General features: G+C 37.7%; 1 protein-coding gene and 1 pseudogene across 1 annotated transcript in view; one reads left to right on the forward strand and one right to left on the reverse strand.

Moving 5' to 3' along the window:
* Nucleotides 1-248: 248 nt before the first annotated feature.
* Chp1 (calcineurin like EF-hand protein 1) overlaps nt 249-21,442 on the reverse strand; it is a 48,284-nt gene continuing 27,090 nt past the window's right edge. The window contains exons 4-7 of the mRNA XM_013359576.4: nt 19,357-19,484; nt 8,297-8,358; nt 2,378-2,500; nt 249-2,241 (exon numbers count right to left, since the gene is read on the reverse strand). Of these exons, the coding sequence (XP_013215030.1) occupies nt 2,188-2,241; nt 2,378-2,500; nt 8,297-8,358; nt 19,357-19,484 (367 nt within the window). The 3' untranslated portion in view covers nt 249-2,187. The remainder of the gene's footprint in view (nt 2,242-2,377; nt 2,501-8,296; nt 8,359-19,356; nt 19,485-21,442) is intronic.
* On the forward strand, nt 19,971-20,606 carry LOC101971650 (large ribosomal subunit protein eL21 pseudogene; annotated as a pseudogene).

Below are 21,442 nucleotides of genomic sequence, written 5' to 3' on the forward strand. Positions count from 1 at the left end.
CAATACCACATATAAATAAATAAATAATAAAGATCCATCCACAACTAAAAAAAAAAAAAAAAAATGGGCCTAGAGGCAGACAGTGTGAGCTCCTAGATGAATACTTCTACTTCTACTTCACATGTCAGGTAGCAGCAGAGTATACTTGTATTCATAGTTAGACAAAGACCTGAGTAAGGAACATCCTGTGTAAAGAAGGAGCCTGCATTACAGAAAATTCTTGAAAAACACAGACAAAATCAATTGAGTTGTTTTATTTTAACCACAAGTATTTATTGATGGATCAAAGAATACAACCGTAATAGGACAATAAGGCACAACTGTGGATTAAAAGTTTGCTATACAGCCAAAGGAGTGGGGAAGCCATAATCTTAGGAACTTTAAAAATGCAAATCAAGGAGACTCTGAAGTACCTCTCTAGCGATCAGTAACAGACAATTCTTTCCTTTTATACAATTCCTATATTACATCACTTGATCACAAAACTGATACTTCTTAAAGAATTTCTCATTCATTTATATTTGAGCCATCAAGCCTGGCCACTCCCCTGTTCCCCACCTTTATCCATCCCTTTGTAGTAATATTTGTTAGCAATTCCCTTCCTAAAGATTGGTTAACACATCTTGAATAGCCTTCTGAAGCAAGGAAACAAGCAAGCAAGCAATGAGTCAGGTGGATTATAAATTCAACATGAGGCGAGGGAGATAAATGAATAGACTCACAAACATACATAGGATGGCAATGGCCAGATTCAATGAAGTCTAATTAAGCTGACTTTGGCAGAGAAGTTGCTCTGACTCACTCAAAGTCCTGTAATGCCACCTCACATTGTCTTACCAGGGTCAGACCCCTTGTTTTTAAGGGATCAGTGGTGGCCTGTACAAGGAGCTATGGAGATAATGCAACCGGGCAGCTAATGACACAATACATTCAATGCTTTAGACCTGTATTGGGATTGAATATGGATTCCAGCATTAACATTTGCCAATTGTAAAGTTCATAAATAATTTTGTGCAAAACTTCAAAACACTGAGGACCATCTTTAACTATTTTGGACTTGGAAAGGTTAGGCACTTCCATAACAACAGTCAAGTGGAAACATGAAGTGAAAAACATTCCAGTGCACTAACAAGGAGGCATAAACCATGCTGCAGAATGTAAACGTAGCAGGTTTTATAAGATGCCCAGCCATCATGTTCAAAAAGTTATGAAAAGGTCCCTAAGAATGCTGTCAGAACAGCTATTCTGTTAGCAATAGTGTCCCAAAGCTAAGCAGACCTATAGGCATATGAATATTTTCTGAATAGTGAACACTGCACTCATAGGAAAAGCCATGTAGGTACATAAGTCGAGAATCAGAGGGCAGAGGCAGAGCAATCCAAGTAGGCCACACAAAACAGGTGGCTCTACACCTTTCAGTTATCAATTTCTTCTCTATATCGTCACAAACTATGAAATGTTTTCACCAAGGCCAGCTTCCAAGAAGGATATCTCCACCCTTTGATGACAGAGAAGTGCAGAAGATCAGGAAAGGGTCACATTCTTTCAAGAGAAGTGTTGATTACCAAAAAGCTCCTGGAAAGATAACATCCTAGGTACTCATTTAAGAGTGAAGGTAGATAAAAACTGCCAGACCACTGAACTATCCTGCCAAGTCAGAAATACATTTAACAGGCATAGTTTGGGGTGTTAACAGTAACACAGGGAATTTTGAGGCTCAATAAAAAGCAGGAAGGCTGAAAGACTAAGTGGAGATAAGTTGTATGACAGGGAAATAAGAAGCAAAGGACATATAAGAAGGAAGTAGGAGCATGCTAAACCTCGCTGAAAGGAGTCTGCATCCAGTTAGAGTTTTGCTGGCTGGTTCTTGGCATGATTCCATCTCTTTCTCAAACTGGATGGATGTGTGGCATTGAGCAGCAGAACAGGGGAACATGGTATTTATAAATGGAGAACTGGTAGATGGATACTGAAGAGAAACAGACTGGATGTACCATTCTGTAATGCCCTGTTTATACACCAAAGGCAGTTTTGTGTACACAGAACATATTTGGGGTTGTCATGCAACAGCAGTAGTATTCTGGGAGAAGGAGAATGAAGGGGTGGAGGTGGGGTTGGTGGACAGGAGGACTCTTAAGTTCCAGTTCTTAAATACTAGAAAGCAAGGAACAGTTTGGTCTCTGTCCTTTAGTGAAGAAATCGGATGCTCATTTTCTGTTCTACATCCACCTTCTCCAAAACCTGGGGTTAAAAAAACCAAAAGAACAATTATAGTTATAAATATCCTAATAGTTTTAAGCACTTTTCTAAATAATGTCCCCCAGACCTCCTGTGTAATAGAATTTAACATTTCCAAATCGAGAGGTGATTGACTGACCTTAACAAATTCTGTGAAAGATATAGCACTGTCCCCATCCTGGTCAGCCTCCTGGATGGTCCTGTCTGCAATGCTGCCCAGCTGCTCATCTGAGATATTCACTCCAACCATCATGCGTAGCACCTACAAGACCAAAAGCCAGGAATTATAGGGGATGTGGGAGTGAGAGGGACTCTTTTACTAAGATTTAAGGTAAAATCACTAAGTCCCTCCCCTCTTTTTTTTTTTCTTCTTTTTTCCTTCAGAGGCAAGAACTAAACTCAGAGCTTTGCACATGCTAGGCAAGCACTCTGCCACTGAGCTAAATTCCCAAACCCTATCTTTTTCCTTTGATACCCTCAAATTTAACAGCTAGAAAGCTAAAATCCTAATTTGTTATCTAGGCCATTTTGGACAATAATGTGAGCGGAACTCTTTGGCAAGGTCACTAGATAGGAAAGCAAAGCCTTGTTGAAGGAGAGTCCTTTGCATTTTGCTAATCTTCATTTTTCCCACCCATAATATAGATATGATGTCTGGTGGTACAGTAGCCATCCTGGAGCTATGAGATGAATCACATGCTACGGATGTTACAGCAAGTCTATGGCAGAAGCCAGGTTTCTTAGACATTATTTAGGTACTATATGAGCAAAAACCTATTCTCAGACTTTTTGTTGCATGAGGCAAACATGTCAGTTGGTTTGGTGGGGCTTTCTTGGAATCCCACCTGAATGCTGTCCTCTTTGAGGAGATGTATTAAACATTAAGCAAGGTATTCCTAGGGTATGGCCCAAGAAATGTAAAGCTCCTTGAAGAGGTACATGCTAAATTCTTTCTTAGAAAAATAACAAGCACAATTAAAGGGCTATGAGAACAAGCAAAGATAATTTAACACTGTTTCATCAAATGTATCTCAAACTTAACAAAAAACCCACCACCCACAATTCTTCTAACATCTTTAGGGTATGAATATACTTAAAAATTTGATACCCTAAACAAAATATGTAATTTTAACAATGTGACTCAGACAATATGCAAAGGTTGAGGCTTCATGTGAAATGGGAGACAAGGAGCTTTTGTGATGCTTCACATCACAGCAATCAGCCACCTCTGCGTTCAAAAGGGAAAAGCTGAGTTTTTCTTTCACAGGAAAGAAGCCCCTCTAGTCCAATGGTTGAGAGGTCTTCCTTTCCCCTACTCTTTTACATCCTTCTCCAACCTCATGAAATAGATTTTTTAAAAGTATAGGACAGTGGGCTGGGGTTGGGGTTCAGAGGTAGAGCGCTTGCCTCACATGTGTGAGGCACTGGCTTCGATTCTCAGTACTGCATGTAAATAAATGATTAAAATAAAGGTCCATCAACAACTAAAAAAATATTTTTAAAAAAGTATAAGACAGATCTGGTACAGTGGCACATGCCTGTAATCCCAGCAGCCTGGGAAACTGAGCAGGAGGTTTATGCACGAGTTCAAAGCTAGCCTCAGCAACTAGCGAGACCTAAGCAACTTACGGAGACTTTCTCTAAATAAAATATAAAAAAGTGCTAGGGATGTGGCTTAGTGCCCCTGGGTTCAATGTCCCGTACCAAAATGAAGAACATGACAGAATTTTCAAAAAATAAAAAAAGCTGAGATACTAATTAGAACCAGCACACTTTTTTTTCCCCTTCTTCTTCTCAAACTAATTGTTTTGTTTTGTAGACAGGGTTTCACTATGTTGCCTAGGCTGACCTCAACCTCCTAGGCTCAGTGATCCTCCTGCCTCAGCTGTCATCAATTCATGGACTCCACTGCATGGTTACAAATCAATTCTTGAAAATTATGAAGTTGTATTATTTAGGTACAAATGCACAACTGAAGGATTAAAAAAAGGACAGCGGTTCAGTGGTAGAATGCTTGCCTCGCACATGTGACGCACTGGGTTTGATCCTCAGCACCACATAAAAAATAAATAAACAAAATAAAGGTATTAAAAAAAAAAAGGACAGTGCTAGAAAAGACTATTTGGGCCAAACCATTTTCCATCTTCTCCAATTTCAAGAGATCAAGCAAATTAATCCATCCTCAAACTTCAGATCTCAGACCAATTATTTTCTAAGGTATTTTACTTTTATAATAGTAGAACTGGATTGTGCATGTACTAGTGTGTTGCATGTATAGGCAGGATGTGACAGGAGGAGTGTGTTTTAAAGTCACCTTGTCTAGTTCAGTAATGAGGATAATAAGGCTCAGAAGTATCTTGACCCCCCCCCCATCTCAGTAACTAGTGGCATGAGCTGTCTGCTCATAGGCCAGTCAATGTTCCTTTCACCTATCCTGGCTGCCACTTATTGTTCCAGTGGGAAGATTATTAGCAAATGAGAACTTTACTATTATTATTATCAATGTTTGGGGAGGGTTATATATATACCCTATATTAATTTTAGAAAACTTCCCGGGCCAGGGATATAATGTGGTGGTAGAGCCTAGCATGCACATGGTACTGGATTTGATACTGGGGTTGAAGGATTTGGGGATGATGGAAAAAACAAAACAAAAAAATAAAACAGAAAGGAAACTTCCTTTTATTTCTGCTTTTATAAGACTTGAAAAAATCATGAATAGGTGGATGAATTTTATCAAATGCTTTCTTCAATGGAGAAGACCATTAGATTAGATTCTCTTCTTTAATCTGTTCACATGGTTATAACTATTTTCTAATTTTATTTATTTATTTTAAAGAGAGAGTGAGAGAGGAGAGAGATAATTTTTAATATTTATTTCTTAGTTCTTGGCGGACACAACATCTTTGTTGGTATGTGGTGCTGAGGATCGAACCCCAGGCCGCACGCATGCCAGGCGAGCGCGCTACCGCTTGAGCCACATCCCCAGCCCATTCTAATTTTAAATCAACTCTGAATTCCTAGTGCAAACTTGCTTTGGATATAATAACATTGCTGGATTCTGTGTGATAATATTTTGTTTTGGATTTTTATATATAAGTGAATAAAAAAGGTTGGGCTATAATTTTTTCTTGTACTGACTTTTTTTTTTTGAGAGAGAGAGGGAATTTTTAATATTTATTTTTTAGTTTTAGGTGGACACAACATCTTTATTTTATTTTTATGTGGTGCAGAGGATCAAACTCAGCACCCCACCCATGCCAGGCGAGCATGCTACTGCTTGAGCCACATCCCCAGCCCTTGTACTGTCTTTATTAAAGTTTTCATGTCAAAGTTATGCTAGCCTCATAAAATGAGTCTTTATTGAAGTATAAATGATGTAAATGGTACATATTTAAAATGTGCTGATGAGTCTTTGTATACATGTACACACCTCTGACACCATCACCAAAAATCAAGATAATTAATATATAACTGGCCCCCAAAAGTTCAACCAGGACATTCTACAAGAATCATACTAAGAACACATGCCCAGCCAGGGGCATGCTTGGAATTCTAGTGTCTCTGGAGGCTGAGGCAGGAGGATCTCAAGTTCAAAGCCAGCCTTAGCAACTTAGCAAGACCCTGTCTCAAAATAAAAATGAAAAGGGCTGAGGATGTAGCTCAGTGGTAAAGTGCCACTAGGTGGAGAAGGAGAAGGAGAAGGAGAAGGAGAAAGAAGGAGAAGGAGAAGGAGAAGAAAGAAGAAAGAAGAAGAAAGGAGGAGGAGGAGGAGAAGGAGAAGAAAGAGGAGGAGGAGGAGAAGAAGGAGGAGGAGGAGGAGGAAGAGGAGGAGGATGACAACAAATCAGCCATTCTTGAGGGTAAATTCAGTACATACTTTTTTTTTTTAAAATATTTATTTATTTATTTTTTAGTTTTCAGGGGACACAACATCTTTGTTTGTATGTGGTGCTGAGGATCGAACCCGGGCCACACGCATGCCAGGCGAGCGCGCTATCGCTTGAGCCACTTCCCCGGCCCCAACTTTTTTAACATTCAATAAGTATCTAGGAACTGCAAGTTACCAGATGTTTTAGAAATTACTGTGTCTAGAAAGATAAACTTTGTTTTCTTCTTTCATTTCAGCAAAATGGTCAGATCCTCTTTTTGCTGGGATAAAACTAGTTGTCTAAACCTAAACAATCCACGAACATGACTAGAACCCTGGCCACATAGTTTCTTTCCTACTTCCTCTTCAGGCTTTCTTATCCAATAACAGTAAATAAATCAACTCTTCCTCCAAAAATATCTTTCTTGCAACCAGGTTTGGGCTTAAGGATGAAAATGTGCCATTACATTTCAGAACTTAGAAGTCAATGTGTAGCAATGTAACAAAAGTAAACTCTTCTCACCAAAGAAATATATTCCCACCTCAAAAGCAAGGGACACTATCATGATCTCCTCGTTGTTTTGGTTTCTGCTCAGGTAGAAATGTAGGAATACTGTGGATGGGTCTTAAGCTGATCTAAGTAATCTTCAACTTGGAAGTCTTCTCAAGATAATGGATGAATTCAGATTAACTTTAAGGGCTGAGTAGAAACAATTTACTTTTTAGGTGTATATTGAAACGGACAAATTTCCCCATGGAAATCCCTAAATGTGTTAGCCTATGGTCTTTCAGACTCAAAACAAGGGGTAATTTTCTCCCCTTCTGAATTTATAAAAGGCAAAAACAATAAATTGCAATGCTAATAGCATGAAATGTTAGTCATCGATAGTAAAGGAATAGGGACTTGTCTGTGGGAACAACAAAGGGCAGTGAATGATTAGCTCAAGGTACACTGGCACAAGCAAGAGTTGGTAATTCTTATGCTAAGTTTAAGGACAGACAAATCAGCAGAATTTACTAGGTATCATCAGAATTATCTGACTGCCAACAAGCTGTTTTGGTAATAACCGAACTATTTTTTTTGGTACCAGGGATTGAGCCTAGGGGTGCCATGTCCAGAGCCCATTTTTCTACTTTATTTGGAGACAAGGTCTCGCTAAGTTGCTTAGGTCTTGCTAAATTACCGAGGTTTGCTTTGAACTTGAGATCCTCCTGCCTCAGCCTCCTGAGCTGCTGGGATTACAGGCATGCGCTATTATGCCCTGCATAACTGAACTATTTGATGTACACAATGTCACATATTTCACCTCTGCCAGTCAGCACTTAGGAAACATTTAGTTAGTGCTTTTTAATATTTTTTTAGTTGTCAATGGACCTTTATTTTATTTATTTACATGTGTTCTGACAATCAAACCCAGTGTCTCACACATGCTAGGAAAGTGGTCAACCACGGAGCCACAACCTCAACCCCTTAGTTAGTGCCTTTAAAAAAAATTATATATGTGTGTATATATATATGTGTGTGTGTGTGTGTGTATTTTTTTTTTTAGTTGTTGTTGGACCTTTATTTTATTCATTTAGCAAGTTTACTATCTGCTGAGAGCCACAGCCGAGTCTGTATGGCTCCTGGGCATTTTGCCAACAGTATTGATTGACAGGCGAGGCATTATCTGCCTCTGTCGCTATTTTTGGACTTCCTGCGCTATTTTGAGTTCTCACAGGGATTCCCCTGGGGTTCCCCTTGGTTGGCGAAGTGCAGGAGGAGGGATTTCCGGGGGAGCTATTTCCGGCTGGGGGTTCCTGCAGGAGCCTCTTGGCTGGTCAGGAGGATTCCCCAGGAGCCTGTGTGAGGTTTTTCCTGCAGTTAAAAAATAAAGTTTGTTCCTGCTTCAGTGGCTCGTGATTTGTGCCCAGCCAGACTGCGGCAACTATCCTCTTGTTCAGAGAGCAAGGCATTAGCAGCTTTTATGTCTTGGTGAATTTTCTTTTCTGATTGCAGGTAGTCCAGACCTTTCAAAATGTCATTTAGCATGGTATCGATCTATAACTCTTATGGAAGACCCAGTGCTGAATCACCACCCAGGTATTTCATTATTACCCACAATTTTGAACTCTTTAAATATGAGCCATAGTATTTTGTCACACGTGAGCTGTCACACTGAGTTGTCACATAGTTTTCCCACATACCTGTAACAGCTCATCACGGGAGATCTTGTCATCTTTATCCAAATCATACAGTCGAAAAGCAACTGGTTGGGAAAAACAAGAAGTTAGTGGAAATTCTGTAGTGTCTTGCTCCTTCTCAAGGAACTAACATGCAAAGCTGAGCAAGGTTGGTGCACATGTGTAATCCCATCGACTCAGGAGGCCGAGGTAGAAGGATTCACAAGTTTGAGAGCAACTTAGTGAGGCCCTAAGCAACTTAGCAAGACTGTCTCAAAATAAAAAGGGCTGGGAATGTAGCTCGGTAGTTAACCAACCATGGGTTTGATCACTGGTACTAAAAACAAAACAAAAACTAAACCAAAACCAAAAAACAACCCTTAAGGGGTTCTGTAAGTTAGGCTACTTCACACAACCCATCAATTCCACTGTGCACCACTCAGAGGAAACCAACAATAAGAGCCACAAAGCTGACTATAAATGTTGCTCTGGGGCCCTGCAGAAGAATCAACTCAAAATGGGTCAAAGACCTAGGAATTAGATCAGAAACTATTCAATTCCTGGAAGAAAACATAGGGTCAGTACTCCAATATTTAGGCACAGGCAACAACTTTCTCAGAAGGACTCCTAAAGCTCAGTAAATAATGTCAAGAGTTAGTAAATAAAATGACATCAAATTTAAAATCTTCTGCAAAAGAAAGGAAACAAGAATGTAAAAAGAGAACTTAAAGAGTAGGAGAAAATCTGCTAGTTACTGACAGAGGATTAATAACTAGAATATATAAGGACTCAAAAATCTTTACATCAAAAAATTAAATGAGGGGCTGGGGATGTGGCTCAAGCAGTAGTGCGCTCGCCTGGCATGCGTGCGGCCCGGGTTCGATCCTCAGCACCACATACCAACAAAGATGTTGTGTCTGCCGAAAAAAACTAGAAAATAAATATTAAAAAATTCTTAAAAAAAAATTAAATGACTCAATTAATAAGTGGACAAATGAATTAAACAAATATTTCTCAAAAGAAGAAATACAAATGACCAAAAAAATATATGAAAAATTGTTCATCATTAGCAATTAGCAAAATGCAAATCAAAACTACACTGAGATTTCATCTTACTCTGATCAGAATGGCAGCCATCAAGAATACAATCAATCAGCTGGGGACATAGCTCAGTTGGTAGAGTGCTTGCCTTGCATGTACAAGGTCCTGGGTTCAATCTCTAGCACCACACACACAGAAATTTAAAAAAAAAAAAAAAGGAATACAAACAACAGTAAATGCTGGAGAGAATATAGAGTAAAAGGAACACTTTTACACTGTTGGTGGGATTATAAATTAGTACAACCACTATAGAAATCAGTACAGAGTTTCCTCACAAGACTAGGAATGGAATTACCATATAACTCAGCTATACCACTCCTGGATGTTTATCTTAAAGAATTAAAGTCATCAGGACTGGTGTTCTGCCTCAGTGGTAGAGTGCTTGCCTAGCATGTGTGAGGCACTGGGTTCCAATTCTCAGCACCATATAAAAATAAAGGTCCACCAACAATTAATAAAATATTTTTTAAAAAATAATTAAAGTCATCATAGCATAGAAATACAAACATACCCATGTTTATACCAGCACAGTTCAAAATAGCCAAACTATGGAACCAGCTTAGGTGTCCATAAATGGATGAATGGATAAATAAATTGTGCTATGTATATATGTATACACATACACATACACACACACACACACACACACACACACACACACACACACACACAATGGAGTTTTATTCAGCCATAAAGAAAAATACAATTATGTCATTTGCAGGAAAATGGATGAAACTTGAGAACATTATGTCAAGCAAAATAAGCCAAATTCAAAGATTAAGGGGCTTGTTTCTTTTATAGAAGTCAGACAGGAAAAAGGATGAGAAAGGTGGTGAGAACTCATAAAAATCAAAGGAAAATCAGTAGAGAAGAGGAAAGGGACCAAGAGAGAGAGGAGTGGAGGGGAAGAGGAAATACTAGGGAATGACATTGGCCAAATTATATTGTGACACTGTATGCATGTATAAATATGTAACAACAAATTCTACCATTATATACAACTACAATGCACAAATAAAAATATGGAAAATAAATTGTTGCTCTGGGAATATATTCTCTTTGATAAATTTGTGCCAAATTTCAAGTAATTCCCTACCATTTGGGAATTCTACAGGTCAAGAAGTTTCAAATAAAAACACCAAGGCTCTGATGGTCTCCAGGTTGTTTCATGTTTCTCTCTCCTAAATAATAGATGAGTTTTCTAGAAAGTAGAATAGATGAGAACTTTACTTGTGTTCATATAAGAGAGAGAATTTAGGAGAGAAAAAAACATTCTGTTTTTGAAGAGCTATTGTGTAAAGTATAACAACACTGGGTGATTATGTAGGAACTGTGAGAATTTCACATTTAGGAGGTGATTATCTTGTCACATAGATAAATTTACAATGATTTTAAATCATGTCAAATAAGCCATGAATATTTATGCTTTTCAATAGGGAAGTGCCAATACTAAAATGCCCAAATGCACTGTTCTAGAGATATTAAGATCCATGGATTTAGATCCTGACTTGAGAACTCATTATCTAGTAGAATACAGCAATACACACTGCTCACTCTAGTAAGTGCTATAATACATTCATAACACTGGGTGAACAAAGTGTAAGGTGGATGTGACTTTCTGGTGGAGTTGGTGAAAATACTAAGGGAAAGTAAGCCTTAAAGAAAAATAGCAGGGAATGTTGGCACAGGCTTGTAATTACAACTACTCAGGAGGCTGAGGCAGGAGGATCACAAGTTTGAGGTGAACCTGGGCAATTTAGCAAGATCCTATCTTAAAATAAGAAATAAAAAAGGGCTGAGGATCACGCACATCAGATAGAGCACTAATCTCTAGGATATATAAAAAACTCAAAAAACTTAACACCAAAAAAACAAATAACCCAATCAATACATGGGCCAAGGAACTGAACAATCTCAGAATATAAAATCAATCAACAAATATAGGAAAAAATGTTCAACATCTTTAGCAATTAGAGAAATGCAAGTTGAAACTACACTGTGATTTCATCTCACTCCAGTCAGAATGGCAGCTATTAAGAATACAAATAACAATAAGTGATGTCGAGGATGGGGGGAAAAAATGCACATTCATACATTGCTGGTGGGACTGCAAATTGGTGCAAGCAATCTGGAAAGCAGTATGGAGATTCCTTGGAAAACCTGGAATGGAACCACCAATTCACACAGGAATGTCTTAAGGCAAAATACATAAGGGCTGGATTTGTAACTCAAAGGTAGAGTACTAGCCTACCATACATAAGGCCTTGGGTTCTACCCCTGCACTGAAAAAAAAAAAAAAAAATCACTCACACAAAAAATACTGTATTTGGGGCTGGGATTGTGGCTTAGTGGTAAAGTGCTCACCTAGCACATATGAGACACTGGGTTCAGTCCTAGACATCACATAATAATAAATAAAATAAAGGTATTGTGTCCATCTAAAAAAAAAAAAACAAAAAACTGTCCTCACTGGGCACAGTGACACATTCCTATAATCTCAGATCTTGCGAGGCCAAAGAAGAGGATGAGAAGTTCCAGGCCAGCCTGGGCAACTCAACAAGCCTCAAAATTTAAAAAGAAAAAAATTTTTAGGTTGGGGTCCATACAGTTCGGTGTTACAACACTTGCCTGGCATACATGAGGCCCTCATTAAAAAAAAAAAAAAATCATCCTCAGGTTAGGGATGAGAGAGCACTTGGGGAAAAAAATACTCATTTTATAGATGCCATTAATCAATAAAAGGAAAAATAAATCAACTGGGTCTCATCAAAATTAAAAACACTTGCTCAGCTTAAGTCCGTGTTAAGAAAGTGAAAACAAACTATAGACAGGGAAGAAAAAATATTTGCAAACCACATATCCATCAAGGACACGTATTTAGCATAAAGAACTTTCCAACCTAACACTAAAAAAAAAAAAAAAAACAATTCAATTAGACCATGGGCAAAGGACATGATTAGACATTTGACAAGCACATAAGATGTTAACATAAAACCACAATGAACTACCACTACATACCTATTAGAATGGCTGAAATTTTTTAAAAATCACAATTAGCAAAATTTCTAAATTTTGGCATTTCAAAAATATTAAATACATACAATCAAACAAATATAACCTTTTAGGATTTTTTTTTTACTTAGTATAATTCTCTGTAGAGTCATCATTGTGTGTATCAATACTTATATGTATCAATAGTTCATTCCTTTTTAGGGCTGAGCAATATATAAAGCTGCTATAAATTTTCACATACAGATTTTTGCATGATCATGTTTTCATTATCTAGATTAAATGCCTAGAAATGGGGGCTGGGATGAGGTTATGGCTCAGTGGTAGAGCGCTTGCCTAGCACTTGTGAGGCACTGGGTTCAATCCTCCTCACCACATAAAAATAAATAAATAAAATAAAGATATTGTGTTCATCTACAACTAAAAAAAATTTTTTTAAATGCCTAGGAATGTACCTTCTGATAATGGTAGTTGCATATTTAGTGTTTTTTGCGGCAGAGTATTGGGAATTGAACTTAGGGGCACTTTACCACTGAGTCATATCTCCAGTCCTATTTTATATTTTATTTAAAGACAGGGTCTTACTGAGTTGCTTAGTACCTTGTTTTTGCTGAGGCTGGCTTTGAATTCCCAATGCTCCTGTCTCAGCCTCTTGAGCTGCTGGAATTATAGGCATGAACCACTGCACCTGATATATATGTAGTTCTTTAAACTGCCAAACTTTCCCAAAGTGACTGTACCATGAATGTTTAAAACAGCTTTATTTGTACTAGCCCCAAACTGGAAACAATCAAAATGCCCTTCAATATGTGAGTGACTAAACAAATTGGTACAACCAAACCATGAAATAAACAAATCCAACAAAATGGAATGAATTATTGAAAAAATGCAAGAAGTCAGGCATGGTGACACACACCTGTAATCTCAGCGACTCAGAGGCTGTAGCAAAAGGATTGCAAGTTCAAAGCCAGTCTCAGCAACTTATCGAGGCTCTAAGTAACTTAGTGAGACCTTATCTCAAAATAAAAAAATAAAAAGGGCTGGGGATGTAGCTCTTAGTAGTATGAGCCCCCTGGTTAAACTCCCAGTCTGCTTCCCCCCAATCCCCCAAGCTATAGAGTTGGGATAAATTAGTGGTTGCCAAGGATTAAGGACTTTTTTTGGGGGGGCGGGGGGTACCAGGGATTGAACTCAGGGACACTCAGCCACATCCCCAGCCCTATTTTGTATTTCATTTAGAGATAGGGTCTCATTGAGTTGTTTAGAACCTTGCTCTTTGCTGAGGCTGGCTTTGAACTCCGGATCCTCCTGCCTCAGTTTCCTGAGCCACTGGGATTAGAGGCATGCACCACTACACTTGACCCAAGAATGAAGAATTGAGGATAGGAGAGGGAGTGTGAAGGTGTGGCTATAAAGGAGTACAAGTTAGTCTTGTGGTACTGTATCTTAAATGTGGAAGTGGTTACATGAAGCTATATAGGTGATAAAATGGTATACAACTTCTCCCCTTCTCTCTCTCATTTATACACACACACTTCCTTGGTCTAATGTGAATAAGCTCGCGGATTGTATCAATGTTAATTTCCAAATTTTCCTGTTACATGATTATTAAGTAAGATGTTATAGCTAAGTCAACCTGAGTGTACGGTATATGGAATCTTCCTACCCATATTTTTCAATTTCCCGTGAATCTAATGATTCCAAAATAAAAATTAAAAATCTACCAGGTATGGTGGCAAGAGCCTATAGTTCCAGTTACTAAGGGGCTGAGGCAGGAGGATCACTTGAGCTCAGGAGTTGGGAGGCCAACTCAGCCACAGCAACACTCAGCTGGGCAATACAAGACCCCTACTTCCGTGTCTCTCCAAAAAGAAAGTAAAAACAAAAGAGAAATCCATTCATATGGTTCTCTTTGCATATTTCTTCACGGGGTTTGTTGATATAAAATAGATGTCAGACCAGGTATAGTAGCTCAGGCCTGCAATTACAGCAAATAGGAGGTTCAAGCAGAAGGCAAGCCTTAAATTTGATTAAGCTTCAATGAAAAGTCATAATGAAAACAAGAAGAAGCTGAAAGAGCCCTGTATCTTAATACTGGCTACTTCTTTCTTTTGTGACACAAATTCCTGTCTTTTGGATTTAGTGAGGCCCTAAGCAACTAAGAGAGATCCTGTGTCAAAATAAAAAATAAAAAGTGGTAAAGTATCGCTTGGATCAATCTTCAATAAAGACATAAAAATGTACAAAAAAACCATAAAAATTAAATAGATTTCAGGATGATATTTAATAAGGGCTACCTTGTTACTCTATTGTATACAATGGTTAGAAAATCCAAAGACAGGAATTTATGTTACAAAAGAAAGAAGTAGCCAGTATTATGATACAGGGCTCTTTCAGCTTCTTCTTGTTTTCATCATGACTTTTCACTGAAGCTGTAATAATCAAATAGCTGATATTCTGGTTGAGTGGAAACTCGGAGGCATAGTGAATACTAAAGACTCAATGCTCAGGTTGCTGGGGATGTGGCTTAGTAGTAGAGTTCTTCCCTAGCATTTGTGAGACTCTGGATTCAAGGTCCAACACCACAAGAAAATAAATAAATAAAGACTCATACTCAGAACCAAAAAGGATTTTGACAGGCCACAAATGTCTGGACTAAATCTAACAAAATAAAAGGTAGGGGGATAAACCAAAGTGCTGCACTTGGGTCTAACAACACATATAAACACTATCTATAGGCAAATCTAAAATGATGCCACCACACATGCTGCCTGTCTACCTTGTAGCACCTCTACCCTCACCCCAAAGCAATAAACTATCAGGCTATGGCAACAATAGCACAACATTAGAACAAGAATAATTGTAATATGGGGTTGGGGTTGTGGCTCAGTGGTAGAATGCTTGCCTAGCATGTGTGAGGCAGTGGGTTCAATTCTCAGCACCACATATAAATAAATGAATAAAATAAAGGTCCATCAACACCAAAAAATATTTAAAAATAAATAAATAAATAGATAAATAAAATAAAGATTAAAAAAAAAAAGAATGGGGCTGGGGTTGTGGCTCAGCGGTAGAGCGCTCGCCTAGCACATGTGAGGCCCTGGGTTCAATCCTCAGGACCAAATGAAAATAAACAAATAAAGATATTGTGTCCAACTAAAAAATAAATATTTAAAAATTATAAAAAAAGAATGCTAAAAATAAAAAAGAATAGTTGTAATCTACCTGTATGCTAATAAGAACACATCTTGGGAACAATATTTCATTTTGGATCCCAGAGATAATGCTACAGCACATTTATAAGAAAGCAGCTAGAAGTTTGAGGGCACAGTTATTTTGTTGTGGTAATAAACATAAAATTTTTTATCATTTTTAAGTTTATAGTTCAGTAATTTTAAGTATATTCACATTGTTGTAAAACCAATCTCCAGTACTGTTTCAACTTGCAAATCTAAATAAAACTCTATATCCAATAAAATCCCCTTTACCCCACAAGGAGGATATTAAAAGAACTGGCATAAAGCCGAAAGAAAGAAATACTGGGTTTAGAGATTTATTTCCAAATACATAAAAGCCTATCATGTAGAAAATTTATGCAATGAGGATCAGGGAGACACTTTCAGTTCAAAAAAAAAAAGGGAAGTTTTTTTCATTTTGTTTTTGAGATGAGGTCTTGTTATGTTGTCTGGGCTGGTGTAAAATGGCAGAGCTCAAACTGCAGGGCTCCAGCAATATTCCTGCCTCAGTCTCCTGAGCATCTGGGACTACAGGCCTTACTGGAAGGGAGATTTTTTTTTTTTTTTTTTGTATTGAAGATTGAACCCAGGGTTGCTTTACCACTAAACCACATCCCTGGTCCTTTTTATTTTTAAATTTTGAGACAGGATCTCACTAAGTTTCTTAGGGCCTTGTTAAATTGCTTTATATGTTGCTGAAGATCAAACCAGTGCCTCACAGGTGCTAGGCACCTGTTAAATTGCTGAGGCTGGCCTCGAATTTGCTATCCTCCTGCCTTGGCCTGCTGAATCACTGGGATTATAGGCATGTATCATGTGCCTGGTCCGAGGAAGAAGTTTTAAAAAAATTTTTTTGGTACAAGGGATTAAATCTAGGAATGCTTAACCACTGAGCCACATCCACAGGCTCCCCTTTTTAAAATACTTATGTTTTAGTTGTAAGTTGACACAATAACTCTATTTTATTTTTATGTGACGCTGAAGATTGAACCCAGAGCCTGACGCATGCTAGGAGAGCACTCTACCTCTGAGCCACAACCCCAGCCCCTCCACAGCCCTTTTTAAATTTTTTTTTTTTTTGAGAAAGGGACTCACTAAGTTGCTTAGGGCATTGCTAAATTGCTGAGGCTGGCTTTGAATTTGTGATCCTTTTGCCTCAGCCTCCCAAGCCACTGGGATTATAGGCATGTGCCACTGCTCCTGGCACTCAAGAAAAAATTTTTTTTAAAAAGAGATGCTTATGGGGTAGGGGCTGTGACTCAGTGGTAGAGTGCTTGCCTGGCACACATGAAGCACTGGGTTCAATCCTCAGCACCACATAAAAATAAAATAAAGGTATTGTGTCCACCTACAACTAAAAAAATACATATTAAAAAAAAGAAAGATGCTTATGTATGGTTAGAGCTGCTATAAAAAAAATTGTTATGGGGCTGGGGTTGTGGCTCAGTGGTAGAGCACTTGCCTAGCACCTGTGAGGCACTGGTTTGATCTTCAGCAACATATAAAGATTAAAATAAAGGTATTGTGTTCATCTACAATTAAAAATATTAAAAAAGAAAAGAAAAGCTGCTATAAGGAAACAATAATTCCCTGTTTGAGAACAGAAGGGTTCTTGTAGATCATTTCTTCTTTTTTTTTTTCCTTCTTTTTTTATGGTGCTGTATGATAAGCAAGTACTCTACCACTGAGCTACATTCCCAGCCTGAGAACATTGCTTAACCCAGGATCCACAGACAAAGGAGTATGTGAATATGAAAGGAAAAATGGCCTATGTTTTCCTTAAAGCTTCTACTAAAATTGGTATTTCCTTCTATTTATTATCTTGTATAGCTGATTTTTTCTTTTTTCTTTTTTGGAACCAGGGATTTAACTCAGAGGCACTTAACCCCTAAGCCACAGCCAAAGCCCTATTTTGTATTTTATTTACAGACAGGGTCTCACTGAATTGCTTAGTACCTTGCTTAGGGCTTCCCCACTGCTGAGGCTGGCTTTGAACTCGTGATCCTCCTGCCTCAGCCTCCTTAGCGGCTGGGATTGCAGGCCTGTGCCACTTCGCCCAGCACTTCAATTATTGATCAACTCTTGTAACATTACAAGAAAATATCTGTTGGGTGCAGTGGCACAGGCCTGCAATCCCAGCAGCTCAGGAGGCTAAGGCAGGAGGATTGTAAGTTCAAAGCCAGCCTCAGCAATTTAGCAAGGCCCTAACTGGTTCAAAATAAAAAATAAAAAGGGCTGGGAATATTGCTCAGTGGTTAAGCACTCTGGGTTCAATCTCTGATATAAAAAAACAAAAATTTCTACCATATTGGGGCTGGGGTTGTGGCTGAGTGGTAGCGTGCTTGCCTAGCATGCCTGACGCACCAGGTTTAATTCTCAGCACCACATACAAATAAAGATTCACCAACAACTAAAAATTTAAAAAAAAATTTTCTACCATATTAACGTCAAAGTCAGTCAAGCATTTAGTAAATATATGCTAAAATGCTAATCAAACTATAGATACAATTTTTTGCCTCAAATAGTATTTAGTCTTGAGAGAAGAAATTGGAATCCATTAACAAAGTATAAAAAATTTGAAGATAATTCATTAGAGTTCTATTTTTTTTCCTGTATTTGATTTTGTTTGTACTAAATTTTCCACCTTTTTGGGAATGTAATCTCCTACCAAAGGCTAAATAATATGTTACCATTTTTGTTCAGAAATCTTTCCTGTCCTAAATAAGAAAGATTCATTTCAGTGCTTCTCAAACTCTATACCTCATTTATCAAGAGAGTGAATTTATACTTCTCTGCCTGGGAAGATCTGGGGAAATAACCCAAAGGCCACAAACTAAAATTTTAAGTCTCATGTGTCATTTTTTCAAATGCATATAAATGTGACATTACAGTTTGTAATTTATATATATATATTTATTTTCCTTGTAAGAGAAGGTTGAGTTCAATCAGTTTCATATAATTTCAGTTTCGACTTGTGTTGAAAGAAAAGAGAAATTCAATTTCAACTTCTTAGAGAAGTGTTGCAAGGGATTGAGCAATATAACACGAATAAATAATGGCAGAAGGGAATTTTAAAGTATCCAAGGAAAGGAGGCAAGAGGCATGGGAACAAAAATTAAATCTTGCACTAACTTACATCACATCTGGTATCTATCAAATTCTATGATGGGTAGAGGATTGTCTACCATAGGTAGGTAGGGCATGGGTCTTGCTCACAACTGTCACTCTAGGACTTACTAGAGTACCTGGCACGCAGTAGGCACTCAGTGAATTATAATAATAACAATAGCGGCAAGCAGCAGGTGGGCTGGGGATGCAACTCAATGGTAGATTGCCTGCTTAGCATGTGGGAAGTCCTGGGTTAGTTCCCCAGTACCATACACATAAACAATAACAGCAACACAGCAAATAACACTTATTGAGTAATTAGTATATATAAAGCACTATTTGAAATACTTGACATACATTATTAACTCCTTTAATCTTTACAACAACCCCATGCAGAATCCCATAATATCACACTTTACAGAAGAGGAAATAGGCCTAAAGATCTTAATATGCCAAGACCTCCAAGGCCAAAAAGAGGTATAGCTAGGACTCAAACTCAGTCAGTTTAGCTCCAGGGTCTAAGCACTGAGTTTGTTCTTGTAAATGTTATTCAATGAATGAAGATGTAAATACATGATTTGTAAGAAATGTAAAGCAAATATTTTAAGTCAGATGACTTTAGCTCCTTACAGTGCAGTTTGTTGCTTCGGCTGTTGAGTGGTTCTGGTCCATTCACATCTTTGCTCTTTTCATTGTCCTCAATGGGTCGGAAATGAGCCAAAGTTCTCATGAATCCACGGAAGTTTACCTGGTCCTCTCTGATTGGGAAATATGAAATACATAACATCATGTCAATCAAGGTCGTGTTTTACTTTTGTTTTTTTGAGAGCTTCACACATACTACATGAGCACTCTGCCAATGAGCTACATTTCTGGCCCCAGGGTAATCATTTCTTATGAACTCAAGATATAGGCAATACCTTTAGTTACATTAGCCTGAAAATTCATTTACCAGGATCTCTTTCCATATATATCATACTTTATGGATCAAAAAACATCTCCATTTAAGCCTCACACCAACCTTGTGAGGTAGATGTTATTTTCTGCTTATACAGTGATGAATCCAAAATAAGAGAGTTAATAGGACATAACTAATCAAGAGTTAGAATTTGAATTTAGTTATATCAATTTTCCAGAAAGAAAAAAGATTTAGAGTAGTTCCAGAGCTATATAATTAGGAGAACCAGGACTTGAACTCACTGCTTTGAACTCTGTAGCAAGCAGCAAATTAGTATCTCAACTCAATGACTCAACCACCATCCATGTCTCCCCTGCAGTAAGTTATACCTACAGACATTTTAAAGTTAAAGCATATTATGGAAAAGTACTTTTAAAATAAAGTTGACCTTTTGACAGGAACCACCATCTTCCAGTAATTCGCCAAAAAAGACGAAATGTAAAGCAAAGGAAAGAAGAGAGGAACTGGAACCTGATATATGTTCTCTAGGACTTTTGAAAAACATGGGAGTTGTTTCTTTGGCCACATATATGTGAATCTACAAGAAGGTTAATAATGCAGACATTAAGAGAATGGCTACTGTTCAAAAAGGAATGCCCATAAATGCTATCATGACAAAACTGGGAGAGTCTACAATGTTAATCAGCATGCTATTGGCATTGTTGTGAATAAGCAAGTTAATGACAAGATTCTTGCCAAGAGAATTAATGTGCATATTAAGCATATTAAGCACTCTACGAGCTGAGGCAGCTTCCTGAAAAATGTGAAGGAAAATGATCAGAAAAAGAAGGAAGCCAGAGAGAAAGGTACCTGGGTTCAGCTGAAGCACCAGCCTGCTCCACCCAAAGAAGCACATTTTGTGAGAACAAATGGAAAGGAGCATGAGCTGCTGAAACCTATTCCCTATGAATTCATGGCCTAGTAAATGTAAAAAAAAAAAAAAAAAAAAAGGCCCATGGACTATAAAAAGGATTTTCTTAATTGGAAATAAAAATAAAATAAAGTTGATTTAGTTATAAAAGCAATTTAACATATTTTTTGAAATTTTAGAAAAATGAAAAGTAGAAAGAAATATGCCATTTGTGGGTCTAATAATATATGTATATTATCTTTCTTTCTCTCTCTCTCTCTCTCTCTCTCCCCCTTTTTCTCCCTCCCTAATCTTCCCTCCATTCTTCCCTTTCTTTTTTTCTTCTTCAATACTGGCAATAGAACCCAGGGCCTCACATGCCAAGCACATGCTTTACCACCGAGTTACATTCCTAGCCCATATTTTAATATATTTTCTTCCATTAACTTTTCTATGTTTTCTGCATAATTGTGAACCTACTACATATATAATTTCATATATTTTTAAATATTTTAAGCATTTCTCCAATCAATAAAAACAGTTTGAAACGTATTTAAATGCCTGCATAATAATTGTGTAGACTTACCATAATTTTATTCCCTCATAACTGGATAGATTTTCCTACTCATTTTCTGCAATCATAAATAAGGCTGTAAAAGATCTCTTTGTGTGTAAAGCTTTTTCATCACTTAAGCTTAGAGAAAATCTTTTTATCATGCCATAGGCTAATTGGTTACCCTGTAAGAAATAATTTTAAAACTTGAACAAATGTTCTGATATTAAAAAGAATGTCTTATGTGACTGATTTATTTATCTAAGGCAGTCACAGAAACCACAGGCGGCCTGGTTCCTGACGCTACCTTGAGTAAAATCCCAGTCTTGGTGTAGCCCTCTGTATAGATGAGGTA

Source organism: Ictidomys tridecemlineatus, chromosome 5 (assembly GCF_052094955.1).
Source record: "Ictidomys tridecemlineatus isolate mIctTri1 chromosome 5, mIctTri1.hap1, whole genome shotgun sequence".
Taxonomy (NCBI): Eukaryota; Metazoa; Chordata; class Mammalia; order Rodentia; family Sciuridae; genus Ictidomys; species Ictidomys tridecemlineatus.